General features: G+C 41.7%; 1 protein-coding gene across 6 annotated transcripts in view; it reads right to left on the bottom strand.

Moving 5' to 3' along the window:
- Nucleotides 1-7,050: 7,050 nt before the first annotated feature.
- The window catches only part of LOC133610434 (integrin beta-3-like), a 99,512-nt gene continuing 85,936 nt past the window's right edge, over nucleotides 7,051-20,626 (bottom strand). For 5 of the 6 annotated variants that reach the window (XM_061966694.2, XM_061966697.2, XM_061966695.2 and 2 more), the window contains 6 exons: nucleotides 19,623-19,845; nucleotides 19,450-19,550; nucleotides 19,288-19,347; nucleotides 15,450-15,569; nucleotides 9,266-9,432; nucleotides 7,051-8,895 (listed from right to left, as the gene is read on the bottom strand). In XM_061966694.2, the coding sequence (XP_061822678.1) occupies nucleotides 8,827-8,895; nucleotides 9,266-9,432; nucleotides 15,450-15,569; nucleotides 19,288-19,347; nucleotides 19,450-19,550; nucleotides 19,623-19,845 (740 nt within the window). In that variant the 3' untranslated portion in view covers nucleotides 7,051-8,826. The remainder of the gene's footprint in view (nucleotides 8,896-9,265; nucleotides 9,433-15,449; nucleotides 15,570-19,287; nucleotides 19,348-19,449; nucleotides 19,551-19,622; nucleotides 19,846-20,626) is intronic. The other variant, XM_061966693.2, reaches the window with a different exon arrangement.

The following is a 20,626-nucleotide window of genomic DNA, read 5'->3' as shown; positions in this document are numbered from 1 at the left end:
GCCTAAGCAGGGAAGCCCAGACTTCCCTCTCCCCAGCCACTTCGTCCAGCTCTTCCTGTGGGACCCCGAGGCGTTCCCAGGCCAGCCGAGAGACATAGTCTTCCCAACGTGTCCTGGGTCTTCCCCGCGGCCTCCTACCGGTCGGACGTGCCCTAAACACCTCCCTAGGGAGGCGTTCGGGTGGCATCCTAACCAGATGCCCGAACCACCTCATCTGGCTCCTCTCGATGTGGAGGAGCAGCGGCTTTACTTTGAGCTCCTCCCGGATGACAGAGCTTCTCACCCTATCTCTAAGGGAGAGCCCCGCCACCCGGCGGAGGAAACTCATTTCGGCCGCTTGTACCCGTGATCTTGTCCTTTCGGTCATAACCCAAAGCTCATGACCATAAGTGAGGATGGGAACGTAGATCGACCGGTAAATTGAGAGCTTTGCCTTCCGGCTCAGCTCCTTCTTCACCACGACGGATCGATACAGCGTCCGCATTACTGAAGACGCCGCACCGATCCGCCTGTCGATCTCACGATCCACTCTTCCCCCACTCGTGAACAAGACTCCGAGGTACTTGAACTCCTCCACTTGGGGCAAGATCTCCTACCCAACCCGGAGATGGCACTCCACCCTTTTCCGGGCGAGAACCATGGACTCGGACTTGGAGGTGCTGATTCTCATCCCAGTCGCTTCACACTCAGCTGCGAACCGATCCAGTGAGAGCTGAAGATCCTGGCCAGATGAAGCCATCAGGACCACATCATCTGCAAAAAGCAGAGACCTAATCCTGCAGCCACCAAACCAGATCCCCTCAACGCCTTGACTGCGCCTAGAAATTCTGTCCATAAAAGTTATGAACAGAATCGGTGACAAAGGGCAGCCTTGGCGGAGTTCAACCCTCACTGGAAACGTGTCCGACTTACTACCGGCAATGCGGACCAGGCTCTGGCACTGATCATACAGGGAGCGGACTGCCACAATCAGACAGTCCGATACCCCGTACTCTCTGAGCACTCCCCACAGGACTTCCCGAGGGACACGGTCGAATGCCTTCTCCAAGTCTACAAAACACATGTAGATTGGTTGGGCAAACTCCCATGCACCCTCAAGGACCCTGCGGAGAGTATAGAGCTGGTCCACAGTTCCACGACCAGGACGAAAACCACACTGTTCCTCCTGAATCCGAGGTTCGACTATCCGGCGTAGCCTCCTCTCCAGTACACCTGAATAGACCTTACCGGGAAGGCTGAGGAGTGTGATCCCACGATAGTTAGAACACACCCTCCGGTTCCCCTTCTTAAAGAGAGGAACCACCACCCCGGTCTGCCAATCCAGTGGCACCGCCCCCGATGTCCACGCGATGCTGCAGAGTCTTGTCAACCAAGACAGCCCCAGAGCATCCAGAGCCTTAAGGAACTCCGGGCGGATCTCATCCACCCCCGGGGCCTTGCCACCGAGGAGCTTTTTAACTACCTCAGCAACCTCAGCCCCAGAAATAGGAGAACCCACCACAGACTCCCCAGGCACTGCTTCCTCATAGGAAGACGTGTTGGTGGGATTGAGGAGGTCTTCGAAGTATTCCCTCCACCGATCCACAACATCCGCAGTCGAGGTCAGCAGAACACCATCCTCGCCATACACGGTGTTGATAGTGCACTGCTTCCCCTTCCTGAGGCGGCGGATGGTGGTCCAGAATTGCTTCGAAGCCGTCCGGAAGTCGTTTTCCATGGCCTCACCGAACTCCTCCCATGTCCGAGTTTTTGCCTCTGCGACCGCTGAAGCCGCACACCGCTTGGCCTGTCGGTACTTGTCCGCTGCCTCAGGAGTCCTATGAGCCAAAAGAACCCGATAGGACTCCTTCTTCAGCTTGACAGCATCCCTCACCGCCGGTGTCCACCAACGGGTTCTAGGATTACCGCCACGACAAGCACCAACTACCTTGCGGCCACAGCTCCAATCAGCCGCCTCGACAATAGAGGCGCGGAACATGGTCCATTCGGACTCAATGTCCAGCACCTCCCTCGTGACATGTTCAAAGTTCTTCCGGAGGTGGGAATTGAAACTCTCTCTGACAGGAGACTCTGCCAGACGTTCCCAGCAAACCCTCACAATGCGTTTGGGCCTGCCAGGTCAGTCCGGCATCCTCCCCCACCATCGCAGCCAACTCACCACCAGGTGGTGATCGGTAGAAAGCTCCGCCCCTCTCTTCACCCGAGTGTCCAAAACATGAGGCCGCAAATCCGATGACACAACTACAAAGTCGATCATGGAACTGCGGCCTAGGGTGTCCTGGTGCCAAGTGCACATATGGACACCCTTATGTTTGAACATGGTGTTTGTTATCGACAATCTGTGACGAGCACAAAAGTCCAATAACATAACACCGCTCGGGTTCAGATCCGGGCAGCCATTCTTCCCAATCACGCCTCTCCAGGTTTCACTGTCGCTGCCAACATGAGCATTGAAGTCCCCCAGTAGAACGAGGGAATCACCCGGGGGAGCACTCTCAAGTACTCCCTCGAGTGAATCCAAAAAGGGTGGGTACTCTGAGCTGCGGTTTGGCGCGTAAGCGCAAACCACAGTCAGGACCCGTTCCCCCACCCGAAGGCGGAGGGAAGCTACCCTCTCGTCCACCGGGTTGAACTCCAACGTACAGGCTCTGAGCCGGGGGACAACAAGAATTTCCACCCCAGCCCGTCGCCTCTCACTGCCGGCAACGCCAGAGTGGAAGAGAGTCCAGCCCCTCTCGAGAGAACTGGTTCCAGAGCCCTTGCTGTGCGTCGAACTTCTCCACCTCGTGCACTAGCTCAGGCTCCTTCCCCCCCAGCGAGGTGACGTTCCACGTCCCAAGAGCTAGCTTCTGTAGCCGAGGATCGGACCGCCAAGTGCCCTGCCCTCGGCTTCCGCCCAGCTCACATCGCACCCGACCTCTATGACCCCTGCTATGGGTGGTGAGCCCATTGGAGGGGGGACCCACGTTGCCTCTTCGGGCTGTGCCCGGCCGGGCCCCATGGGGACAGGCCCGGCCACCAGGCGCTCGCCATCGTGCCCCACCTCCGGGCCTGGCTCCAGAGGGGGGCCCCGGTGACCCGCGTCCGGGCAAGGGAAATCTGGGTTCCTTGCTTGTTTTCTTCATAGAGGTCTTCGAGCTGCTCTTTGTCTGATCCCTCACCTAGGACCAGTTTGTCTTGGGAAACCCTACCAGGGGGCATAAAGCCCCCGGACAACATAGCTCCTAGGATCATTGGGACACGCAAACTCCTCTACCACGTTAAGGTGGCAGCTCTCAGCTTTTAAATTGCTGGAATCAGATGTCAAGTCAAGTGCACATCCCAGAGGTTTTTATTCTGAAATGCAGATTGAGATTTGGATGACACTTCTTCAGTAACATCCTGGGAATGTCGACTAAATCAGGGTTCCCCCAACCTTTGTCAAGTCACAAGTGCACATCCCAGAGGCTTTTATTCTGAAATGCAGAATGAGATTTGGATGAAACTTCCTCAGTGACATCCTGGGAATGTCGACTAAATCAGGGTTCCTCAAACTTTGTCAAGTCACAAGTGCACATCCCAAAAGCTTTTATTCTGAAATGCCGAATAAGATTTGGACGAAACTTCCTCGGTGACATCCGAGGGATGTCAACTAATTCAGGGTTTTCCAACCTTTGTCAAGTCACAAGTGCACATCCCAGTGGCTTTTATTCTGAAATGCTTAATGAGATTTGGATGAAACTTCCTCAGTGACATCCTAGGAATGTGACTAAATCAGGATTTCCCAACCTTTGTCAAGTCACAAATGCATACCCCAGAGGCTTTTATTCTGAAATGCAGAATGAGATTTGGATGAAACTTCTTCAGTAACATCCTGGGAATGTCGACTATATTAGGGTTCCCCAACCTTTATCAAGTCACAAGTACACATCCCAGAGGCTTTTATTCTGAAATGCAGAATGAGATTTGGACGAAGGTGTTGGTGACATCCTGGGAATGTCGACTAAATCAGGGTTCCTCAAACTTTGTCAAGTCACAAATGCACATCCCAAAAGCTTTTATTCTGAAATGCCGAATAAAATTTGGACGAAACTTCCTCGGTAACATCCTAGGAATGTGACTAAATCAGGATTGCCCAACCTTTGTCAAGTCACAAATGCATATCCCAGAGGCTTTTATTCTGAAATGCAGAATGAGATTTGGATGAAACTTCTTCAGTAACATCCTGGGAATGTCGACTATATTAGGGTTCCCCAACCTTTATCAAGTCACAAGTGCACATCCCAAAAGCCTTTATTCTGAAATGCTGAATAAGATTTGGACGAAACTTCCTCGGTGACATCCTAGGGATGTCAACTAATTCAGGGTTTCCCAACCTTTGTCAAGTCACAAGTGCACATCCCAGAGGCTTTTATTCTGAAATGCTGAATAACTTTTGACTGAAACTTCCGTGGCGACATCCTAGCAATGTCGACTAAATCAGGGTTCCCCAACCTTTGTCAAGTCACAAGTGCACATTCCAGAAGCTTTTATTCTGAAATTCTGAATGAGATTTGGACGAAACTTCCTTGGTGACATCCTGGGAATGTCGACTAAATCAGGGTTCCCCAAACTTTGTCAAGTCACAAGTGCACATCCCAAAAGCTTTTATTCTGAAATGCCGAATAAGATTTGGACGAAACTTCCTCGGTGACATCCTAGGAATGTCAACTAATTCAGGGTTTCCCAACCTTTGTCAAGTCACAAGTGCACATCCCAAAAGCTTTTATTCTGAAATGCCGAATAAGATTTGGACGAAACTTCCTCGGTGACATCCTAGGAATGTCGACTAAATCAGGATTTCCAAACCTTTGTCAAGTCACAAGTGCACATCCCAGAGGCGTTTATTCTGAAATGCAAAATGAGATTTGGATGAAACGTCCTCGGTGACATCCTAGGAATGTCGACTAAATCAGGGTTTCCCAACCTTTGTCAAGTCACAAGTGCACATCCCAGAGGCTTTTATTCTGAAATGCTGAATGAGATTTGGATGAAACTTCCTCGGTGACATCCTGGGAATGTCGACTAAATCAGGGTTACTGAACCTTTGACAAGCAGTGTTGGGACTAACGCGTTACAAAGTAACGCTTTACTGTAACGCCGTTAGTTTCGGCGGTAACTAGTAATCTAACGCGTTATTTTTTTTTATTCAGTAATTTAGTTACCGTGACTACATGATGCGTTACTGCGTTATTTTACGTTACTTTTGATGTAGTATCGGCTAGAAACAGAAGCGCTGCGGTGTCGTTCTTCTGAATCTTCCTCTGTCACAAGCCGGAGAGAAGAAAAGAGGCGCGGTCTATGTATGTGTGTGTGTGTGGGTGCGGTTTGATATATGAAACAAAAAAAAAAAGTTGTTGGCACGTTCAGTCCACACACAGCGTGGTCATGGCGAGCGGAGTAACGGAGGAGCTTGAACGCCCCGCGCCATTTAATCGGTGTGTTTATAAGTGCAGACTCGGTTGTGCAAAACGAGGGTTTTGAACACATGCTGAACGTGCTTGAGCCACGTTATGACATCCCGTCGCGCACCCACTTCAGCAATAAGATTGTGCCAGATCTTTATGAGCAGGAGAAGAAAAAAGTTGTGGATGAACTATCCCGAGCATCATCTGTTGCGCTCATGACAGACGGGTGGACGTCCAGCGGAACTATAAGCGCTCACTTCATCACAGCAGACTGGGAGATGAGATGAGAAGACACGCCCCCTCTACGAGAGTCACCTTGCGCAGGTACTGACACAAGCAGTGGAGGAATGGAAGATAAAGATATCCCAGTCACACGTGATAATGCCAAAAATCAAATAATTACAGAGAATGAGGCAGGACTGGGACCACAGATAGGTGCTTTGCACATGTAGTGAATTTGGCATCACAGAAGGGAATCTCAGTCAATAGGATGGAGCGCCTCTTTGGGAGGATCAGGAAGGTTTCCTACTTCCACCCAAGCACAACAGCTGCTCATGTGCTTAAGACAAAGCAAGAAATGCTAAAGCTGCCTGCTCATACATGATGTCCCAACGAGGTGGAACTCCACTTATGATATGTTGGAGCAGCAGGCAGCTATATACTCTACATTGACCCACAACACCCTGAAGACAAATGTCACCCTGTCTGATGATGACGTGAGAGTGGCAGATGAGGTCCTCTAGGTGCTTAAACCCCTCAAAAGTGTTCCATCTCTACTGAGCACTGAAACTTCACCATCTGTGTCAATGATCCTGCCACTGAAAACAAGTATTCTACAATCCATGGCTCCAAGTGTGGAAGACAGCAGCATCACTCCAGATGTCAGGCTTTATTTCACTACCTACGGTTCAAGGAAGATGATGTTTCTTCTTATGTTGCACTTAAACTTGTTTTTTATTAATGGTCATTGGTCCAAGTTTAAAGAAAGGAGGAATGCCTTTTTATGTTGCACTGTTTTTCATTAATTATGTTAAAAGGAAAATAAAAATGCATGTCAAGTTGATCAACAGATTGTATTATTCTCCAGTGCAATAACAGTACTGAAATGAAGGCAAAAAGGGCATTAATGGGAGCTTTAAAAAAAAAAGAAGAAAAAAAGAAGTAACTAAATAGTTACTTTTCACAGTAACACATTACTTTTTGGTGTAAGTAACTGAGTTAGTAACTGAGTTACTTTTGAAATAAAGTAACTAGTAACTGTAACTAGTTACTGGTTTTCAGTAACTAACCCAACACTGTTGACAAGTCACAGGTGCACATCCCATAAGCTTTTATTCTGAAATGCTGAATGAGATTTGGACGAAACTTCCTCGGCGACATCCTGGCAATGTCGATTAAATCAGGGTTTCCTAACCTTTGTCAAGTCACAAGTGCACATCCCAGAGGCTTTTATTCTGACATGCTGAATGAGATTTGGATGAAACTTCCTCGGTCACATCATGGGAATGTGACCAAATCAGGGTTCCCCAACCTTTGTCAAGTCACAAGTGCACATCCCAGAGGCTTTTATTCTGAAATGCTGAATGAGATTTGGACGAAACTTCCTCGATGTTATCCTGGGAATGTTGACTAAATCAGGGTTCCCCAACCTTTGTCAAGTCACAAGTGCACATCCCAGATACTTTTATTCTGAAATGCTGAATGAGATTTGGATGAAACGTCCTCGGCGACATCCTGGGAATGTGACCAAATCAGGCTTTCCACCTTTGTCAAGTCACAAGTGCACATCCGAAAAGCTTTTATTCTGAAATGCTGAATAAGATTTGGACGAAACTTCCTCGGTGACATCCTAGGAATGGCAACTAAATCAGGGTTCCACAACCTTTGTCAAGTTACAAGTGCACATCCCAGAGGCTTTTATTCTGAAATGCTGAATGAGATTTGGATGAAACTTCCTCTGTGACATCCTAGGAATGTCAACTAAATCAGTGTTCCCCAACCTTTTTTCCACCAGGGACCAGTTTAATGTATGCATTATTTTCACGGACCGGCTTTCTACGTGTGGCAGATAAAAACAAAAAAAATGAGCATGAAAAATTTGCCTTTGGCAACAATCTGGCACATTAACATTTTATATCTCCATTAATGTGCATTGTCCCATGTACTATAACAAAGGAGGTGTAATATACATCTATTAACAAGCCTATTGGTGTCAATAATAAGTCACAGATGCGCAATGGTTGAGTTATAACAGGGCAATTAAAAATAAAACACATCTGAAAAACATTCATGAATGCCAATTTCAGACAGATTTTATTTTGAAAGGCCGAATCAGATTTGGATGAAACGTCTTCGGTGACATCCTGGAATGGTGGAGTAAACTCCTAGAGGTGCGTGGTTGAATGATAACAGAGTAATTAAAACAATCTGTCTGAAATCAAATGCAGAAACAATCACAAAGTGAGATTTTATTTTGAAATGCTACATCAAATTTGGATGAAACCTCTTTCCAAGTAGAGGTAAATATTATTAGTATGGGAAGCCAACTGTGTTACACTAATATATTTATGTGCAAAACATATTAAATTAAACTTTACTTAGTCCCGGAATTTAATACAATATATTTGTTTGAATTTAATCGAACTTCATTACGTTTGAATGATATTACATCCGGATAAAAGTTCAAAGAAAAGCATACAAAAAACTTTAATAAACGAACAATTTCCTCTAAAATTATTTATGAATTTTCTGATAACACATTTTGAATCAACAACTCTTAATTTGGACATATTTTCTCAAACACCAATGAACATAACACGTTAGAGTTTTTAAACAGGTTAAAAAAAACATATTTATTCTGAAACGCTACATCAAATTTGGCCGAAACCTCCTCCTTCAAAAGTAGAGGTAAATATTCTTGATATGGGAAAGTCAATTATGTTACTCTTGTACATTTATGTACACAAAATGTCCTTAAACTTGACTTATTCCTAATATTTAATGCACTAAAAATGTTTGAATTTAATTTAACTTCATTGCATTTGTATGATATTACATCCGAATAAAAGCATACGAAAAACTTTACGACACGTAGAGTTTCCTGTAAAATTATCTATGAAACTATAAATTAATCAACTCTTAGTTGGACATTTTTTTTCATATGCCAATCAAGTTTAACTTACTATTGCAGTTAGAGTTTGTTCCCAATAGATGGCAGTAGCTTGCCTGTAGAGACAACAACCATGATTATATTTGCTGACAAAACACTGATTAACACAAAATAATTTCTACATATTTACAAACAATAATAATTATTATTCATTGCATTTGTGACAGTAGAGACCTGCACATGATTCTGATGATTATTTTCCCCCACACAGAGAAAGTTTGTTTCATCCGGTCAGTCTTTTCCTCTGTACGTGATGTTTGTGAAGGTGGAAGTGGCCCCTTTGTAAAGAGGATTGTGTCCCTGTAATAAAAAAACAACAATATATTCATAAAATATATGTATATAGTTTGTTATTGTTCTGAAGACTGTTCCTAATGTTGTGTCCTTCCCAGGGTTGCTTCTTGAAATCAATTAGTAGTGGTTTGTTGGCGGCCAAACATTACCAGTAAAAGCCACAAAACGCTGCCTAATGTTGCACTTTGTAGTGCTGAGACTAACAGCAGGATACCAAAATAATAAAAACACACCAAGACATGGCATGTATGTATGTGTGTGTGTGTGTGTGTGTGTGTGTGTGTGTGTGTGTGTGTGTGTGTGTGGGCCCCCTATGTATTTAAGGAAGTATTGTAGTCGTGTTGCAATGGATTGTCAGCACATTCCACACTCCTACCGTGTCCCATTTGGCCCGAGCGCGCTCTTCCTCAAATTTGGCGAACTCTCGCCTGTCGTGAATGGTCACCAGCAGCTTCCAGATGAGCAGGGCCGCCAAGCCCAGGAACAAGATGGCCCCGGCCACCGAGAGCAGCACCACCAAGACGTCCGGGCCTTTCGGGCAGTCTGGAAGGAAGGGAGTTAACGATATTAGTGGAGGAGACTGTGGACGCTTGTCATACATTTTAAGGACATTATAAAGACTTAGACTTCCTTTTTATTGTCATTCAAATTTGAACTTTGCAGCACAGATAAGAACGAAATTTCAAAGCAATAAGGTGCATATATAAATAAATAATATATAAAATAAATAAATATATCAATAAATACAAATAAATAAATAGATTACTGTACAGATAAATATATTGCACTTTTTCACATGCGTCCACATTTATGGATGTATGTTATATTGTCTTTTTTATTCCAGCGAGTTAATCCATTTTGAGGGGAGTTGAGGGGATAATAAATAATAAAGGTTAACAGCCAGAAGCCTACACACTAAATACATTATTTTAGGTAAATGTTACTTTAAAATTATTTTTTGCACCTCCACAGTAAATGACAGCTGTTGCTAATGTTTTGGTTCTTCATCCCTGCAAACCACATTAACAGGAATAAATTAATTCACTCATGGAAATATTTAAAAATTATTGTATCATTTTGATTTATTTTATCACTTTAAATATATAGTTCAAAAATACATCAATATATTTTAATATATATTTAATGTGTATTAGTTTTATATATTAAAAAAAACGTATTTAATTGTTTTATGTTTTTACTATTATACAACACATTGTATTTGTATCAAAAAGCTATTTGTATCTTAATTTTGGAATAGTTTATCATATATATGTATTTATATGTATGCATATGTACATGTATGTATACAGTATATGTATATGACTATATGTACATGTATGTACAGTATATGTATATATGTATATATGTATGTTTATGTGTATATATATATAATTTCATAGCACATCATGTTATTATTACGGAGCCCCTAAAGGGACATGGGGCAAAATATTTTTTTAGATATGTATCTCGTGCGCACGAGAAACTATCTCGTGCTCACGCAAAAGTTTCTCGTGCGCACAAGATGTTTTCCCCATGTCCCTAAATGTTTCTTGTGCTCACGGGAAACTATCTCGAGCACACGAGAAACTTTTGCGTGAGCACGAGATACATATGTAAAAAAATGTTTTCCCCCATGTCCCTTTAGGGGCTCCGTATATTATCAAAAATTGAATTGAATTGAATTGAATTATTTATTTCAAACCTGCACAGTACAACAACACACATTTTTTTTTACATTTTGGCAGAGACATTTATGCAAGGCTTGAAAATATATAATAAATAATAAAATATAATATATACATATTATAAATAATATCTACTTATAATCAAAATCAAATCAAATTGTAATTATTTTATTATGCATATTGTTTTCATTGTTATAGTATACATTTAATTTTGTAAAAATAGCAGTTTTAAAAGCAAATGATAATAAATATAGTCAATGGCAGCTGTCAAGTTCTGTGGACCCCAAGATGCAGAGATGGCAGGCGTAGCGCAGGTAAACACGACTTTAATGTCAAAAGTAAATAGTGCAACTGGGGAGTGCATATGCAGGGAACACGCAACTGAAAACAGGAAACAATGATCGAGCACTGTGTGCAGGGTAGGCTGGTTTATAAAGAAGTCTGATTGGCAACCTGAAACAGGTGCGCTCAGATTGCCAATCAGGGATAAATCAATGAGGCATACAGGAAGTGCCACTGAAAATAAAGAGCACTGGAAAGGAAGCAATACCAAACACAGTAAAGAAAATAAACAAAAGTCCAAGACTGTCATGACATTCAAGACAAGCAGCAGCAGTAAAAGTGACAAAAATTGAGCATCAAACTTGAAATTGTAAAATAAACTAAAATCCAAATACTAAAAATAAAAAAAAACAGCTTAATGACCAGTGTTGGGACTAACGCGTTACAAAGTAACGCGTTACTGTAACGCCGTTAGTTTCGGCGGTAACTAGTAATCTAACGCGTTATTTTTTTATATTAAGTAACTCAGTTACCGTTACTACATGATGCGTTACTGCGTTATTTTACGTTATTTTTTATGTAGTATCGGCTAGAAACTGAGGATCTGATCGTGTTTTTTGGCAGCGAAGCAGAGACGTGCTTCTGATTCTTCCTCTGCGCTCTCTGTGTGTGTGTGCGGGTGTGGGGAGGTGAGGGGAGGGGAGGGGAGGGGGGTGCGCAATAATAACCGTTGGCCAACAAAAAAGTAACCACAGAACACTATACGACTATACGGTATAGTGTTCTGTGGTTACTTTTTGGTTGGCCAAGCGGACGTGACGGCAGGCTGTCCTCACTCAGGTCCGCACGGACCTGGAGGGGCGTGCCTTAAGTCCGGCTGGAAATCGGGAGAAATTTGAGAGAATGGTTGTCCCGGGGAGAGGCAAGTATGAGATATTCTCCCTTCTTTTCTTTTGTCGAGCACAATTTAGTTAAATGTAAGTTGTGTCTTGGATCAAAGATCCCGTCTACTGCCCAAAACAACAATTCAAATCTGCCTGGTTAGGCTCTGTGTATGTCACGTGTGCCTTCCTTAGGTGAAGCCAGCTTTACAGCTATGTTGTTGATTGATTGATTGATTGAAACTTTTATTAGTATGTTGCACAGTACAGTACATATTCCGTACAATTGACCACTAAATGGTAACACCCCAGTAAGTTTTTCAACTTGCTTAAGTCGGGGTCCACTGATTCATGATACAGATATATACTATCAGATATATACTAACATCATAATACAGTCATCACACAAGATAATCATCAGGGTATATACATTGAATTATTTACAATCCGGGGTGTGGGATATGGAGGGGGGGAGGGGGGGTTAGGTTTGGTTGGTATCAACACTTCAGTCATCAACAATTGCATCATCAGAGAAATGGACATTGAAACAGTGTAGGACTGACTTGGTAGGATATGTACAGCAAGTAGTGGACACAGAGAGAGAGATCAGAAATTATAAGAAAAATGTCTACATTTGATTATTTACAATCCGAAGAGGTATTATGTGGAAGGGAGGGTGTTAGTTTAAGGTTGTAGTTGCCTGGAGATGTTCTTTTAGTGCGGTTTTGAAGGAGGATAGAGATGCCCTTTATTTTACACCTGTTGGGAGTACATTCCATATTGAAGTGGCATAGAAAGAGAATGAGTTAAGACCTTTGTTAGTTTGGAATCTGGGTTTAACGTGGTTAGTGTTAGTGTTATTATGCTGTTTGTTACTTATGTATGTTATGTTGCAGCTATTTAAAATAGTTTTGTCAATTTGTTCTGGCCTGAAATAAATTGGCCCTTTGAAACATATCTTTGTCTTTGTGTGTTGTATGTAGAGCACATTGCTTAACAGAGTTCAGTGATGCAAATGCATGTCAAGTTGATCAACAGATTGTATTATTCTCCAGTGCAATAACAGTACTGAAATGAAGGCTAAAAGGGCATTAATGGGAGCTTTAAAAACAAAAAGTAGAAGAAGTAACTAAATAGTTATTTTTCACAGTAACGCATTACTTTTTGGTGTAAGTAACTGAGTTAGTAACTGAGTTACTTTTGAAATAAAGTAACTAGTAACTGTAACTAGTTACTGGTTTTCAGTAACTAACCCAACACTGTTAATGACTATAATCCACTTTTCTGTCATTATATTTGTGAACACTGTTGGACTCCTGTGGTTGTCTGAGACTAATCAGGTTCTACTGCCTTATAGTAGGGCAGGTGGCAGCAATTTTTGTCTTACTGAATATGGCTACTTGTCCTGTGAAGTACAAATCAGAGACCAAAAGTGTAATATTATAATGAATTGAGGACGATACTAAAGCTCAAGCTATAATAACAAATGTGTCCCCTGGTGGCTCGTAAGTGGGATAAAAAAATCAGTGCAATGTGATTGGGTCAATAGCAAGTGAGCGAAATTTCACACTGTTTGTGTTGCAATTTTACAAAGTTTTGCAAAGAGAGGGGCGCCCTCGGGGGAGGCCAGCTTTTACAAGTGACATCAAAGCTTCTTCCGCTTATACTTCCTGCCTTCTGATTGGATGCGTATAACCATCCCATTACAAATTTAAAATCATACCTAAATCAGACTTATCTGATCTGCAGCGTTGTTCGTGCAACTTTAACACCTACTTTTGCCATTTTTTATTTAGCTTAGTTAGCGCTCTTGAGGGATAACGCGGAGTCAGCGACATTTCCAGAGGAGCTGGGGCAGCTGTTTTACGACACGTTTTAACACGGCGGGGTGCGCCGTTTTCAAGGTGCGCTTCCCCCTGCTAAAAAAAAAATTAATGCGTGTTTAAATGAGACACACACTTTCATTAAAGGCAAAAAGCGCCCAGGATGGACAGACTTTCTCTAGGCTATGAAAAAAAAAAAAAAAAAAGGGGTTCGCCAGCCTGAGAGAATGTACAGTGAATTAGCAAGATACAGAAAATAAACAATAGCACCATTTTTCATTCATGTATCCAAGGCCTGGGCAATTATTTTGACTCGGGGGGCCAAATTTAGAGAAAAAAATGTGTCTGGGGGCCGGTATATCGGATTTTTAGGAACACTGATACAAAACCTCACAATAATGTCTGATTGAATGCTAAAAATGTTATGATAGACCGCCTGAAAAAACGAAATGGAATTTTACTGAATGACACACCCAGAATGTACATGAAAATAAAGAATGTGGGATTTACAATAATAACTATGAACGATAAAACACTGAATATTGACAACATATGAACGTCACACCCCCTCTCGATCGACATATTTTACAATCAAGCGAAACGCAACAAAAATGCAACAAACACAGCGAAATATGAACGCAAGGGGTAAAAAAAAAAAAACACCTACAATCTGATATATCTGATACATCACTAAGCTTTAGCATTTTCTTGTAAAAATCTCCTTCCGTGTCTGTCCCTGACAACCGCATTTCAAGCTGGCCGCTCTGGAAACACTCTGTGGAAACGCTCCACACCCACACTGCTTGGTGCCTCGTCTGAGCTGCTGTGACTTAGATTACCATAGTAACTAGTGCAGTGGTTCTTAACCTTATTGGAGGTACCGAACCCCACCAGTTTCATATGCGCATTCACCGAACCCTTCTTTAGTGAAAAATAAAATGTTTTTTCTTAATTTAATCTTAATTTGTAAATATTAATCATGAAATGATGTTATTATATTAAAGAAATACTAATAAAGATTTATTTTACAAACACAAATATACAGGAATGTACACATGATCCCATGTTTACATCTCATTGTGCAACATGTGAATGTTTTAGTGGGAACTAAATGCGATATCTGAAAGGGGTACACATTATTTCCAAAGCAGGACCCCCACCCAGACATGCAATACTAGTACACAGCTCATGAAAAACAATATTTTTTGTTATTGTCATTGTAAATGGGCAAAAACACTTATATTAGAAAATAATCTCTTGGATTATAATGACTATAATGATTATAATAATAAAACATTGAACTTGTTATTTAGTCAAGTTTGGGACTGGTGTGCTGCTGGTGTACATGTGCTCCACTGAATGCTCAAGGAGTTTTTGCGTTTGCTCAAACATATGGAAAATTAGAGGGAACATTGTTTGGGGGGGTATCCATAATACGCCAATAGAGAGGTTTTTATTTACACGATGAGTCGGGTGTGTCTCGACCTCCGCGGCGGAAGCTCCGTCGAACCCCTGAGGCTGACTCACCGATCCCCTAGGGTTCGATCGACCCCAGGTTAAGAACCAGTGAACTAGTATATCATGCAAAAACGCAGATTCTAACCATTTAAATACTTTGTATAGTTCAAGACTTACGGTCATTTGAAAACATCACTGCACATCATAATAACGGCTACAGTTTTGATGTTAAAGGTCTAGAAAAATTATTTGGGAAAGTCTGGCGGGCCAGATTGAAAAGCTTAACGCGGCCCCCAGGCCTTAATTTGCCCAGGTCTGATCTATCCTGTGGACATTTGTGGGGTTTTTTTCCCTGATAAAAATAGCCTTTATAAATAAATGTCCACTGCAGAGGACACTGGCTTTCAGAAGGATGTGTACATTTTTGTTACCTGGCTCCATGACGACAAACAAGATGGACTTTCCGCTGGCGTCCTCGTAGTACTGGAAGCGCTCCAGGCAGTCGTCCTCGTCCTTGTAAGTGCAGTTAACGGCGTTTGTATCGTGGAACACTGGGTGGAGAATCGTAATGTTAATTACATATTTTGTTTGCTTGGACGGGCTACACGTTTATTATTCAACCAACAAAGGGCGGTGACAGCATTCTACAAACATTTACAGGGATGGTGGAGAAGAAGTCTGGAGAGTAAATTTGAATGGAACGTTACAAAATTGACTTTTTATTGACACTCTCACAGTAATATGTGTCCCTAGAGCGGGGGTCTAAAGCCGCATGCGGCTCTTTAGCGCCGCCCTAGTGGCTCCCTGGGCCTCTTTCAGAAATGTGTGAAAATGGAAAAAGATGAAGATTTTTTTTTTCTTTTTCTTTTTTTTTCTGTAGTAGGACAAACATGACACAAACCTTCCTAATTGTTAGAAATCCCACTGTTTATATTAAACATGTTTCACTGATAAGAGTATTTGGAAAGCACCGTTTTGTCCTACTAACAATCCTTGAACTCATCGTAGTTTGTTTACATGTACAACTTTCTCCGATGCTGCCACAGAAAGACGTGTTTTATGCCACTCCTTCTTTGTCCTATTTTGTCCACCAAAGGTTTTATGCTGTGCGTGAATGCACAAAGGTGAGCTTTGTTGAGTGCTTATCAGGCATATTTGGTCAATCCATGACTGCAGGCTAATCAATGCTAACATGCTATTTAGGCTAGCTGTATGTACATATTGCATCATTATGCCTCGTTTGTAGCTATATTTGAGCTAATTTAATTTCCTTTACTTAGTCCTCTGTGTGTTTAATTTATATTTGCATTTCTGATAGTTGTTAGTGTGCCATGCTTTTCCAGACCACAGCAAACGTTACCCAGCTTGCAAAGATTGTAATAAATCCATTAGAAGAAGACAGCCTGCCGTTTCCTTTGACTTGGACACACACATCTATACCTTTGGCCATTCTAAGACAGTCATGTCCAGGAGTTATCTCACCTTCTGAGAAGCCTCCATTTTACTAATGATTTCCAATGTTGCAAAAATGTGTAGAATAAAAATTTAAATACAGCATTTCTGTCAACGATGATTTGCGTCAGCCTTTGATAGTAGGCTAATATAGCTAATATAAACACTTACAGTACATTATGTGTTGCCTTCATTATAACACTTATATAAGACTTTACATTTTTTTCGGCTCTAGACAGATGTTTTTTTTGTATTTTTGGTCCAGTATGGCTCATTCAACATTTTGGGTTGCCGACCCCTGCCCTAGAGCCTGTCCATGAGCAGCAAAGGTAAAAAAAAAAAAAAATCATGTCCGCACTCGTTTGATCCATTGCTCAAGAGAAAATTGCCAACTGTGAATTTTCAGGTTTTCATGAACACCTCACCAAAGGATAAACTAGCTAAAACAGCCAATGTGTATATACACCTACACTTTGTCCAAGCAGGCTTCGCTACACATCTTAAAATAAAGCTTGGACAACTATTCGTCATTCCAGCCACAGCTGTACGTTTGATCTGGTTTCTTTTTCAGCGAATAGGCTAACCCAGCATGACGTTGCCCTTAAAATGTAAGTGTAATGTTAGCATTGTGGCTAACATAGCTATGCTAGTGTCGCTAATGCTACGATGTTGCATTGTTGTATGTGATATATCAGTGTTTTTTAAATATAACATTGTTGGGCCGCGAGCGCCCCCTAGAGTCCCGCCAAAAATATATGTTTCTCAGCTGTGGTCCTTATGGGCCGCACCAGTACTTAGTTGTATTACACATTTCCACCACTTGTGGCAGTCCTGGCAATATCAGACAAACAGAAGAAGTCCGGAGGCAATGTCAATGGGAAGTTTCTTAAGCGCAAAAATTATGACTAACGTGGTGAAGCTGTTTTTTCATTTGCATTTTATTGACAATTTATTTAAGAAACATACATATTATTATTTTTTATAAATTCACTTAGAATATATTAATTTTATTGTATGTAAATTTATTTTTCCCCATGAGTCCCTTCTTACGTGGTATATTCCAACACTTATTTTTTTAATCAGCCTGACCTAAATCATGATAATAATCTTTGTGATTAACAAATGGTTAGGTATAATTATTGAATACAATTAATATTAAGAGTAAGATTATTAATTACGTGTTAATATTTGAGTGGGCCAGGGGCTCCTCTGTAGTGGAAAAGTTGGGTCCCGAGGTCAAAAGGGTTAAGAACCCCTGTGATACATGCCATCTATTAAGTTGGACAGTGTATATGTACAAACCCCAAAACCAGTGAAGTTGGCAGGTTGTGTAAATCGTAAATAAAAACAGAATACAATGATTTGCAAATCCTTTTCAACCTATATTCAATTGAATAGAATGCAAAGACAAGATACTTGTGGGCTTTGTACCGAGGATGTCGTTGTGGCTTGTGCAGCCCTTTGAGACACTTGTGATTTAGGGCTATATAAATAAAGATTGATTGATTGATTGATACTTAACGTTCAAACTATTTTTTGCAAATATTACCTCAGTTGGAATTTGATGCCTCCAACATGTTTCAAAAAAGCTGGCACCAGGGGCAAAAAAGACTGAGAAAGTTGAGGACTGCTCATCAAACACCTATTTGGAAAATCCCACAGGTGAACAGGCTAATTGGGAACAGGTGGGTGCCATGATTGGGTATAAAAGCAGCTTCCATGAAATGCTCAGTCATTCACAAACAAGGATGGGGCCAGGGTCACTACTTTGTCAAAAAATCCCTGAGCAAATTGTTTAAGAACAACATTTCTCAACCAGCTATTGCAAGGAATTTAGGGATTTCACCATCTACGGTCCGTAATATCATCAAAAGGTTCAGAGAATCTGGAGAAATCACTGCACATAAGCAGCAAGGCTGAAAATCAACATTGAATGCCGTGACCTTCGATCCCTCAAGCGGTACTGCATCAACAAGTCAGTAAAGGATATCACCACATGGGCTCAGGAACACGTCAGAAAACCACTGTCAGTAACTACAGTTGGTCGCTACATCTGTAAGTGCAAGTTAAAACTCTACTATGCAAAACGAAAGCCATTTATCAACAACACCCAGAAACGCCGCCGGCTTCGCTGGGCCCGAGCACATCTAAGATGGACTGATGCAAAGTGGAAAAGTGATCTGTGGTCTGACGAGTCCACATTTCCAATTGTTTTCGGAAACTTCTTCTCAGTTTGAGAGTGTCCGCCCTGAGATCGGTAGGTTGTGAGTTCAAACCCCGGCTGAGTCATACCAAAGACTATAAAAATGGGACCCATTACCTCCCTGCTTGGCACTCAGCATCAAGGGTTGGAATTGGGGGTTAAATGATACAAAAATGATTCCCGGGCACGGCACCGCTGCTGCCCACTGCTCCCCTCACCTCCCTGGGGGTGATCAAGGGGATGGGTCAAATGCAGAGGACAAATTTCACCACACCGAGTGTGTGTGTGACAATCATTGGTACTTTAACTTTAACTTAACATTAAATATCTTGTCTTTGCAGTGTATTCAATTGAATATAAGTTGAAAATAATTTGCAAATCATTGTATTCTGTTTTTTATTTACGAATTACACAACGTGCTAACTTCAATGGTTTTGGGTTTTGTATACTCAGCTCATTAGCATTAAAGCTACAGACACACACAACAACGTGTTCCCAGTAGGGCTTATTCGAAGCACTTCTACACTGACTAGATTCCAGCATCAAGGCTAGAATTCACTATTGTGGGACCTCTAAAACTTATAAAAATGTTGATAAATAGTACAATATGGCACCTTTTATGTATGACAGTTGGCTGGCCTCCATAATGTACCTGTAATTAACATTCAGGCCACCTGCGGGCATAGAGAGCTGCATACGTAAATCTATTACAGTTTTAGCAAAGAATGTCAACACATGTCATGAAAAAAGTAGATTTTATCATCCAGGTGCCTCACCTAATTCATCCACAAGCACAATGTCATCCTTGCAGATGCGAGCGCAGGTGTTATCTTCAAACAGCTTGCCTCTCTTGAAATGCTTACACTCCACACACTCCCTGCCAAAGGGGAACATAAACGCAGACCATTAGCTGAAAAACCTAGATGCCCACATTGGACATCTTGCCCACTTTTTCATGGTGCATGCGTCAGGGCAGGTGGGGCATTTGTCGCAGGTGGCCCCGTAGGCCCCGGGCTGGGTGCACTCGCAGGCTCCACACACACACTGGCCCCTCCCACTGCACAGCAGGCCCAGGTGGGACATGCAGGTGTCGGTACGCGTGGAGCAGTTGCAGTTCTCCCCCTGCCAGTCGGGAGCGCACTGGCAGAAGCCGCAGTTGCAGACACCGTGGCCTGCGTGGAGGACGATAGAAGTAGATGAGTTGTAGACGACCACAATGATATCCTCCAGGTGACAAAAATGTAAACAATACCTCAAAATGGATTCATTCATCATCTTATGGCTAGATAAATGATACAGTTGGTAAATTAAACTGATTGCAATGTCCTTTTTATGGAGATAGATACATCCCAAACATTATTTAAAAATGATTTACTACATTTTTTTTACATATATATATATAGAATTTTATAGAAATAAAAACTATTTATTGCCATAGTTCAAATTGTAAAAAATAGCCATTAAAATTCCACAGGATAAAAAAAAAAGGATTACAAAAATCTAACAATATTTAATATGAGAATCCTAATAATATTTAAAGAACAATTAACAATAAATAAAAGACTATGTAAAAATGTAAAAAAAGGGTTACAGAAGTGTAACCTGTGTTCTGCACTCATAAGAATCATAGGGCAGCAGCATGTAATGCCATCTGGAAATGTGTTAAAAATGTATAGTTGTAGACAACTGTAATGTTTGCCACCAGGCGTCCTCAAGTTGGCTAGACATTTCAACGATTAACCAACTAATATTTCGCTAGTTACACGCAAAAATATAAATCACAACATTTTTTTGGGGAATTCATTTAAATTAATTAATTAAATTAAATTAAATTAAATGAACTAATTAAAGTCAATATCTCCTTTTAGTTAAATGAATACATTGCATTGAACACAATGCAATTTAATACAACACAATGCATAATTTAATACAATGGTTTGTTGTTCATGTTAA

The sequence above is a fragment of the Nerophis lumbriciformis genome, linkage group LG11 (genome assembly GCF_033978685.3).
Source record: "Nerophis lumbriciformis linkage group LG11, RoL_Nlum_v2.1, whole genome shotgun sequence".
In the NCBI taxonomy this organism is placed as follows: Eukaryota; Metazoa; Chordata; class Actinopteri; order Syngnathiformes; family Syngnathidae; genus Nerophis; species Nerophis lumbriciformis.
The sequence above is the reverse complement of the archived record's forward strand: the minus strand, read 5'-3'. Positions and strand labels throughout refer to the sequence as shown.